At 42.8% G+C, this 10,181-nt stretch overlaps 1 protein-coding gene across 1 annotated transcript; it reads right to left on the bottom strand.

The window, feature by feature from the left end:
• Nucleotides 1-1,374: 1,374 nt before the first annotated feature.
• On the bottom strand, nt 1,375-4,631 carry LOC106589219 (toll-like receptor 12). Its single transcript, XM_014178938.1, has one exon. The coding sequence runs from the start codon at nt 4,408-4,410 to the stop codon at nt 1,585-1,587; it is 2,826 nt and encodes a 941-aa protein (XP_014034413.1). The 5' UTR covers nt 4,411-4,631; the 3' UTR covers nt 1,375-1,584.
• Between the last annotated feature and the right edge of the window lie 5,550 nt (nt 4,632-10,181).

Raw genomic sequence — 10,181 nt, 5'->3', positions numbered from 1 at the left:
CATAGACATTGGTTTTTGGTCTGGTCTGGAAAATGCATATTTATCAAAGTCGGGAAAAGATGCTTTTTCAGCGTTGTGGAAAATATATATTTTAAACATACGGAAAATACCTTTTCACATTTCATTCAGAACCTAAATTGATCCTAACTTCAATGTCTGGAATATACGTATATTTTCAACGTAATTTTGCTTACTGGGACTATTCTAGTTTTGCTGTGGGGCGTCCTCTGGAATAACGGACATTCTGGAGTAATAATTATATAACCAACATTCTCAAGTAATACTAGTCCCGTGAGAACAGGTCTTTGGAGGAGAGAGAGAACAGGTGACAGTCACTTGCTGTCTTTTTTTTAAACACAATGCAGGAAATCTGAGCCTGGCCCAGCACAATCAAATCAATTGCTGGTCGGACTCCCTCTAGCCATTTGTGTGTCTTAATTATTTAATCAAATTGTGTGCTTAAAGCATCAGACAAGCTCAGTGAATATAGTTCTTAGCTAAAGGGCACTCAGCTTCTTCAGTCCGCCAGGCCTTGGTGTGTGTGTGTGTGTGCGCTTGCATGCGTCCGTGTTTATGCATGCATCTGTGTTTTTACGCTGAAAACTAAATGTAGTTGACACTTTTTCTGGGCAATTTTACTGTAAGTTTATGTCGGTAATAGTGTCTTCTAGGTGAGACTGTCAAAATGTTAAAGGAAAGGGCATGTACGTGAAAGGTATGTCAAAGTAAAGGGGAAAGATATTGAAGTGTGCTGTGTGTGTGGTTAAAATCCCAATGGGAATTACATCTATAGATAAAGTTCTGAGCCAGGCTAGCATGGTGTCGAGGTGACCTACTCATAACAGGGTGACACTCTCTCACTACTTCCCTCTTCCTCTCACTCTTACAGTATCTCCATTGACATGGATCAAGGGGCTGGTCAAGGGGCTGCTGTTGTAAATTGGGTTGATTGGGCAGGTTGGACACGACCCACAAACATAATTTAACTCTATGTGTCTCAGCCCTCCAGACAGACCCCTCAGCTCGCAGTAACACAGTGGAATTATCTCTGTCAGTCTAGAGGAAGTGTATGGCAGTGACATAACTTCAGGGGGCGCTGTAGCACAAGAACACACAGGAAGTCTTATCTGGTTTAGAAGTGTATCTCAATTCTCTAAAGTAATTTCCTCTTCGAATCCCCACGCTTAACCAAAATAGTTTTCAGATCATAGCAGATTAAAGAGAGAAGCTGAGTAGAGGAAGCTCCTTTGGACAATTGAGATGCACCTAAGAAATGTGTCATGATGGTTTATGATGCATCTCTACTCTGCCATTAATATGTCAAAATGGCAGGTTCAAAGTGTTACCAACAAAACAAAAACCACTGGAAACTCATCTCAAAGTATTTAATTAGAGTAATTTGAAGCAGACATTAACATACGATAACGACATACAGAATAATGATTCGAGCAAAGATTTGAAAAAAGTTTGACACTCATGTTTAGCTCTTTTTGGATTTTTGTACAGGAGATACATTATATATTTCCCTAGCTAAGTTACAATCCATTCATAAAACTTGGACTTTAGTTTTTAAATGTATTCATGTCACTGGCCATGTTTTGGCGCCAGTGTAGCCCAAAGTCGGTCCCAAAAATCTTGGTATTGTTCTGGCTCTTTTGGCCAGTCCAGGTAGGTCCTGGTCTTCACCAGTCTGGCCAGCCTGTGGTGGGCAGACAGCTGGCGAGGAGAGATGTCTTCCAAGAAGACCAGGATGAGGATGTCCCTTTGCTCCAACCGCAGCCGGTCAGTGGCTAGCTTCATCTCCAAAGAGCACCAGTTGCTGCGGAGGTAGTGGCGGCTGACCAAGCATACAGTCCGGCGGCTGCTGTAGAGACAATCTGTGATGTTGTCCACAATGTCCTTCCCCAGCTGGAAGTCTCTACTGTGCAGACACAGGCGCAGGAAAGGAGGACCTCGTTGTTCCATGTTGGGCAGAAGCTCCTCCACCACCCAGCGCTCATCTTTCCCACTGTAAGAGACAAAGGCGTCGTACCTGTAGCGTCTCTTGTTGTTCCGAAACACGGCCTCTTCCAACCAGCCGCGAGTGATGTAAAATAGAGCCAGCAGATACTGGCCAGCCAGGTGATGTAGCAGCACCACCAGCATGAAGAGCAGGAGACCCAGGGTGTTAGAAACAAACAAAATGAATCCTACGTCCATTGAACAATGGATTTGGGAGAATTTGAGGAAGTTCTGAGTGCCATGCTCACCTATGCAATTTATTTCCTTCATTCCCAATGTAGTTTGCCAAAAAATGACCTGAACTTGTCGATTCCGTTTCGCCCAGTTATCAAACCAAGCATTGTCGCAACTGCATTGTAAAAGTAGATCTTGTATATGCAGATACTTTAGGCTTTTCAGGGGCTCAGGGAATTCTTCCATGATTGTAAGCTCATTGTTAATAACCAAACGTAATTCTCTCAATGACTGTAAGTCTTTGCTCAGGTCCCTTTCCAGGTAGTCGATCCTGCAGCCAAGGAGCATCAGAGTCTCCAGTCTGGTCAAATTGTGAAACATGATCGCAAGACCAGTCTGCCGATTGAGGTCTACTCCTGTAAGTTGCAAATCCCTCAAGTGCACAAGTGTATTCAGGCTGGTTAGATCCACAAATGAAGTTGAGAGCTTTGATTCTAGCTTGAAGCGTTGAAGGAACTTGAAGTAGCTCCCAGCAAAGATGGACCCACACAGGATCCACTCTGTCCTTGCAGTTAGCTCAACGACAGCCCTAAAGAAAGGCCTCTCACATTCCTGAAAAGACACTGTCTCGCCGTGGACATGCAGGCCCAAGCCTGGGTTTGGGGAACCATCACCCCCAATAATAAGAGTCATGGGCCTTCTGCCAGAGCTGATGTAGAGGTATGTCAGTCCCCGAGGTATGCTGCCAAATACACATGTCAGATTCAGCTCAATCTTGGATTCTGGAGGGAAGTTCAGGTCTCCCAGAGACACATTCTGTATTGAACTAAGGTGAGCAAAAGATAATGCCTCAATGTGCACCAATGGATTTGCCTCCAGATTGAGGTACTCTAAGCAGTGCAGATCAAAGAAATTAAATGATTTGATTTCAGATAACTGGTTATGACCTAGATTTAAAACCTTTAACTTCTGCAATCCCAGAAAGGCAAAGTTGTCGATGGTGTAGATGCGATTATATTTCAAGTTAAGTTCTTCCAGGTTTTTCATGCAAAAGAACTGTCTACGATGTATGCTAAAAATACTACTAAAATACAATGACATTACTTTTAACCACAAGATAGGACTAGGTTGAGTTTTGCAAAGGGATGTAAATCTTGTATTGTTCAAGGAGAATTGAGAAACAGTCAAAACCTGGAGATTCCTCAAGCCATGGATAAAGCTCAGATCAATAAATCTTTGTGAAAAAGACTCAAGGCTCATTTTTCGAAGTGTCATGCAATTTTGAATGGCAGAAATTGAGAAGTTGATATGATCCGTAGTTATTGAAACATAAGAAGTTGAGAGTTGATAGACAATTTCACACATCGACTCTAAGTCACTATACTCCTGCCAGAATTGAAATGATTCCACTTTGCTGACACCCGACTGCAGTAGTTGCATCTGCAGTACATTATTTAGAGGCATGGAAAGAAATGAAATGTTTTTAAAACCTTCAAACACACCTTTACCTACGATCTTTAGATCAGGGAAATTCAAGAAAATATCTTGAAGACCATAGAAACTTGGGGTCTCATAAGTAGTCCCGTTAGACACGATACACTTTGGGCTATTCAGAGTGGCAATTTCAGCCCACAGGACCAGAGATGTCAGTGAAGATGTGTTATTAACTATTCTACATAAAACCCCTGACAGGCTCTTTATGTCTGACAACAAATTATTTTCGTGCTGTATTATCATAAGAGTGGTCAATTGTTTCATACCATCAAATGCATCTAGAGCTATTACAGAAAACGAACATGAAAATATTCTTAATTGTTTAAGATTATGTAAATCCTTGAATGTATTTGAATGAATGGATAAGTTTAAAGAGCAAGTAAGACTCAGTGTCTGAAGTCCAAATAGCCCCCTGAAAGCACCTGGAAGAATCTCTGCCGGTTGACCTGAGATGCCTAGCTCAACCAGTTTGTTGAATCTGGAGAAATCGTTGGGATGCAGAATGGATTTGTTTCTCATCTCGACACACAGGGTCTGGATGGAAATGGGGAAAATGGCTAGGTGAAGTGGCACATTGTCGACATCCATGCAGCTCACTGTAAGGTTACCATTGTGACAATCATCGCCCCTCCACAGATTTGTAAAACCATCAGTCATCACACATTTGTCACTAGTCCAACTGGAGACACAGATGATCCAAAGAGCCATAACTCCAAACTGAGTGACACTGATGAGCGTCATCCTTCCAGAGGACTACAAATATCCACTGTATCCAGTTAGACTGCTAATTGTGTGGTAAGTCCAACAAATCCAATGATAGTTGAGCTGGTTTCTGGACTGTCTGACGGTCGAGCAAATGTTTTCCAAGATTAAGCCACAGACACTGCTACGGGAGTTGCAGCTCAGTTTGACAGCTGAGATAATCGTCACAGACTTTAAATGTCTCCATATCAATTTTGAGAGGAAAGACAATTCACTAGAAACTTCACCGCACACTTGCACCCCCCCACACACACACACACACACACACACACACAGGAAAACTGGTTAGACTTTGACTGCACCAACACAAAGGGATGCCACAGTAAGATTTATTTTAGATTAATCTCAACTCTCACTTCTTCTAAATCTTCAAATGTTTTTTTTATTCTGCTGAGTGAAAATGTGACTGCTGAGAAAGAGGCATGAACAGCAGGTTTGGTTTTCAAGTGAATCTGTTTATTTTTAAAGGTGAACAAAATGTAATTCGACAGAAATACACTACCGTTTGGGGTCACTTAGAAATGATCTTGTTTTTGAAAGAAATGCACATTTGTTGTCCATTAAAATAACATCAAATTGATCAGAAATACAGTGGAGACATTGTTAATGTTGTAAATTACTATTGTAGCTGATTTTTCATGGAATATCTACATAGGCGTACAGAGGCCCATTATCAGCAACCATCACTCCTGTGTTCCAATGGCATGTTGTGTTAGCTAATCCAAGTTTATTATTTTAAAAGGCTAATTGATCATTAGAAAACCATTTTGCAATTATGTTAGCACAACTGAAAACAGTTGTTCTGATTAAAAAAGCAATAAAACTGTCCTTCTTTAGACTAGTTGAGTATCTGGAGCATCAGCATTTGTGGGTTCGATTACAGGCTCAAATTGGCCAGAAACAAAGAACATTCTTCTGAAACTCGTTAGTCTATTCTTGTTCTGAGAAAGGAAGGCTATTCCATGCAAGAAATTACTAAGAAACTGAATATCTTGTACAATGCTGTGTACTACTTCCTTCACAGAACAGCGCAAACAGGCTCTAACCAGAATAGAAAGAGGAGTGGGAGGCCCCGGTGCACAACTGAGCAAGAGGACAAGTACATTAAAGTGTCTTGTTTGAGAAACAAGTTCCTCTGTCCAGTGTCTGTGTTCTTTTGCCCATCTTAATCTTTTTATTGGCCAGTCAGATATAGTTTTTTCTTTGCAACTTCTTTGCCTCTTCACTGTTAACGTTGAGACTGTTGTTTTGCGGGTACTATTTAATGAAACTGCCAGTTGAGGACTTGTGAGGTGTCTGTCTGTATTCAAGAGTATTCAAGTAATTTCAGTTCATAATTATTTAGATTTTAGATTGCAACTCAATCGATATCCTAAACTTGTTGATAGGCAACAAGTCGGTTAAATCACCTGGGAAGCCAAGACAGATTTTTTTTGCAACAACCTAGTGTGTGTTGTGATACTTGCGTTGTTTTCACTATAACCTGTTAGTTCATATGCCTTGACACTGTGATATATAGGCCTAAGGCCGAGACAATAAGAAGACAGTGGCAGAATAAATTCAACCACACCTTTCTTTCATCACAAAACCGGAGAGCATCATCTCTCCTGTGAAGTCCACAAAACATATTGCATGTAACAAACAGTTACATGACCTAGGAATTAATTCCTAACAAACGAATGAAAGGTTCAGAGATTTTCGGACGACTAAAATATTGGTTTAGAACCAAATAAAACAGGCTCTGCCTCCACTAATCCCGCATTATTTCAACTTCATCATCTAATCACCTATATTTTAGTCTAATACAGTGACAACTAAAAGATACCCAAAACAAATTAGTCCAATCAACGTAAACTAAATGTGATGTGGCTGTTCATGGTGCTGATTTCTGTGTGTGTGCCTGCTTGCAAGTAGAAACAAGCATGACTCACCCTACTTGTAGAAAAACGCCAGCAATAATACCATCCTGTAACGAGTGCGCTGAGAGTCGAAGCAAGTTCAGGGAGTGTTTTAATAAATAAAAGAAACAATGAACACAAACAACGCACCAAAATGAAAACAGAGTCATTAACACCTAAGGAAAGAACCAAGAGTAGTGACAGATATAGGGAAGATAATCAAGGAGGTGATGGAGTCAAGATGAGTGTCATGCGGTGCAGGTGCGCTAGACGATGGTGACAGGTGTGCGGGATAATCAGCTGCCCGATGACCTCAAGGCCGGAGAGGGAGTATACGTGAGAGTACTCCCTCCCCGACGCGCGGCTCCAGCTGCAGGACGCTTCCAAAGGGGACGAACCAGGGGATCAGGAGCGGACCGGTCACCCCTGCTGATGCGCGAGAACCTGTCACGCCAGCTGAGGCACGGAAAACTGTCGAGTAAGCTGGGGCGCGGGAACTTGACAGATTGGTTGAGGCAGGGGAGCCTGGCGATCTGGCTGAGGCATGAAAGCCTGATGAGCCGGTGGAAGCAGGGGAGCCTGGTGATCCAGCAGAGGCATGAAAGCCCGACGAGCCGGTGGAAACAGGGGAGCCTGGCGAGCTCACTCACTTTCCCTCAAGAATTTCCGTGTATTTAGCGCCATCCATCATTCCTTCAACTCTGACCAGTTTCCCAGTTGCTGCCGATGGAAAAACATCCCCACAGCATGATGCTGCCACCAACATGCTTCACTGTGGGGATGGTGTTTTCAGGGTGATGAGAGGTGTTGGGTTTGCACCAGACATAGCGTTTTTTTGATAGCCAAAAAGCTACATTTTAGTCTCATCTGACCAGAGTACCTTCTTCCATATGTTTGGGGAGTCTCCCACATGCCTTTTGGCGAACACCAAATGTGTTTGCTTATTTTTTTCTTTAAGCAATGGCTTTTTTATGGCCACTCTTCCGTTCTGTGGAGCGTACGGCTTAAAGTGGTCCAATGGACAGATACTCAAATCTCCGCTGTGGAGCTTTGCAGCTCCTTCAGGGTTATCTTTGGTCTCTTTGTTGCCTCTCTGATTAATGCCCTCCTTGCCTGGTCTGTGAGTTTTGGAGGGCGGCCCTCTCTTGGCAGGTTTGTTGTGGTGCCATATTCTTTACATTTTTTAATAATGGATTTAATGGTGTTCCGTGGGATGTTCAAAGTTTCAGATATTTTTTTATAACCGAACCGTGATCTGTACTTTTCCAACACTATGTCCCTGACCTGTTTGGAGAGCTTCTTGGTCTTCATGGTGCCGCTTTCTTGGTGGTGCCCCTTGCTTAGTGGTGTTGCAGACTCTGGGGCCTTTCAGAACAGGTGTATATATACTGAGATCATGTGACACTTAGATTGCACACAGGTGGACTTTATTTAAGTAATTATGTGACTACTGAAGGTAATTGGTTGTAACAGATCTTATTTAGGGGCTTCATAGCAAAGGGGGTGAATACATATGCATGCACCACTTTTGAATTTTTTGAAACAAGTAATTTTTTTCATTTCACTTCACCAATGTGGACTCTTTTGTGTATGTCCATTACATGAAATCCAAATAAAAATATATTTAAATTAAAGGTTGTAATGCAACAAAATAGGAGAAACGCCAAGGGGGATGAATACCTTTGCAAGGCACTGTATCTACTATTGTACAGTATAATAATTCATTCTAGTAATGATTATTTGTGACCCGATTCAGGAAACTTGGCGTATGTCGCATGTCACGACTTCACAGGAGAGCCGTTAGAACGTAAAAATATTTTTTTATTAAAATGGGATTTTTGGCAGAAATGCCTTCTCAAACATGTGAACTTTCGTGTGCTTTAATAACAAACTTGTATGTCATCTGTAAATACGAATAAAATTGTTAAATTATGAGCACATGAAAGTTCTTGAAATTATATTAGCTAGCTAACATTAGACCTGGTTGGTTAGCTCCCCGCACTGTGGCATTGTTGGCACTTTGTTCATTGTTGTTTAACTAGCTGGCTAGTTAACGGGCTGGCTCATTAGCTAATGCTCCGTGACATGTATGATCTTAAACGTTGTTTACCTAGCTAGTTTCATTGTTTACCTAGCTAGCTAGCTAGCTATATGTCTTAAGCTAAAGTGTACTATTAGCTAGCTAGCTAACATTAGCTGCCTGGGTCCCTAGTGGACGTTATTATTAGTTTCCCAGAGCTGTTTGCTTTTCTAGTTAGAGCCTAATGTTAGGCATTGTTGGCACTTTGTTCATTGTGGGCACTTTGTTCATTGTTGTTTAACTAGCTAACGTTAGCTTGCTGGCTCGTTAGCTAACGTTACGTAACGTGTGTACAACACCTGTTGAATATGGCCGGTGTCAGTAAACATTTGCAAAAAAGCGTAATGAAATTGTTGCCAGCAGAGCTGGTTAGGCTGATTTCATGTTATCCAGAGGTAAACAAATCAAAGTGTGTGCTCCGAGAGTGAAACGAGATGGGTGGGGCTAAAGCTTAAGAGGGTGTGAACGATGCTGAATGGGTATAGACAAAGATGAGCTCTTCACTAGATACCAAAACATTACAAGGTGATTTTCTCAAAAGTGAGTTTACAAGTTGATCAACTTTCAAAGCAGAATTACTTTCCCATTGTTCCTCAAATGCAGTGTATGATATACCATTTTGAAGCTGAGTCTCTACTTTTATCCAATGTAAAAAAAAACACAATTTCATATTTTGCTACATAAGACCGAATCCAGGTGGTGCGTCACATTTAACACAAACAATACCAGCAGTTGCCGTGAAAAAATAAATATATATATATATATATATATATATATATATATATATATATCATAGGCAATTAGCAAGACACCACCAATAAAGGAGTGGTTCTGCAGGTGGTGACCACAGACCACTTCTCAGTTCCTATGCTTCCTGGCTGATGTTTTGGTCACTTTTGAATGCTGGCGGTGCTTTAACTCTAGTGGTAGCATGAGACGGAGTCTACAACCCACACAAGTGGCTCAGGTAGTGCAGCTCATCCAGGATGGCACATCAATGCGAGCTGTGGCAAGAAGGTTTGCTGTGTTTGTCAGCGTAGTGTCCAGAGCATGGAGGCGCTACCAGGAGACAGGCCAGTACATCAGGAGACGTGGAGGAGGACGTAGGAGGGCAACAACCCAGCAGCAGAACCGCTACCTCCGCCTTTGTGCAAGGAGGAGCAGGTGGAGCACTGCCAGAGCCCTGCAAAATGACCTCCAGCAGGCCACAAATTTGCACGTGTCTGCTCAAACGGTCAGAAACAGACTCCATGAGGGTGGTATGAGGGCCCGACGTCCACAGGTGGGGGTTGTGCGTACAGCCCAACACTGTGCAGGACGTTTGGCATTTGCCAGAGAACACCAAGATTGGCAAATTCACCACTGGCGCCCTGTGCTCTTCACAGATGAAAGCAGGTTCACACTGAGCACATGTGACAGACGTGACAGAGTCTGGAGACGCCGTGGAGAACGTTCTGCTGCCTGCAACATCCTCCAGCATGACCGGTTTGGCGGTGGGTCAGACATGGTGTGGGGTGGCAGTTCTTTGGGGGGCCGCACAGCCCTCCATGTGCTCTCCAGAGGTAGCCTGACTGCCATTAGGTACCGAGATGAGATCCTCAGACCCCTTGTGAGACTATTTGCTGGTGCGGTTGGCCCTGGGTTCCTCCTAATGCAAGACAATGCTAGACCTCATGTGGCTGGAGTGTGTCAGCAGTTCCTGCAAGAGGAAGGCATTGATGCTATGGACTGGCCCGCCCACTCCCCAGACCTGAATCCAATTGAGCACATCT

This window comes from Salmo salar, chromosome 28 (genome assembly GCF_965601325.2).
Source record: "Salmo salar chromosome 28, fSalSal1, whole genome shotgun sequence".
Taxonomy (NCBI): domain Eukaryota; kingdom Metazoa; phylum Chordata; class Actinopteri; order Salmoniformes; family Salmonidae; genus Salmo; species Salmo salar.
The sequence above is the reverse complement of the archived record's forward strand: the minus strand, read 5'-3'. Positions and strand labels throughout refer to the sequence as shown.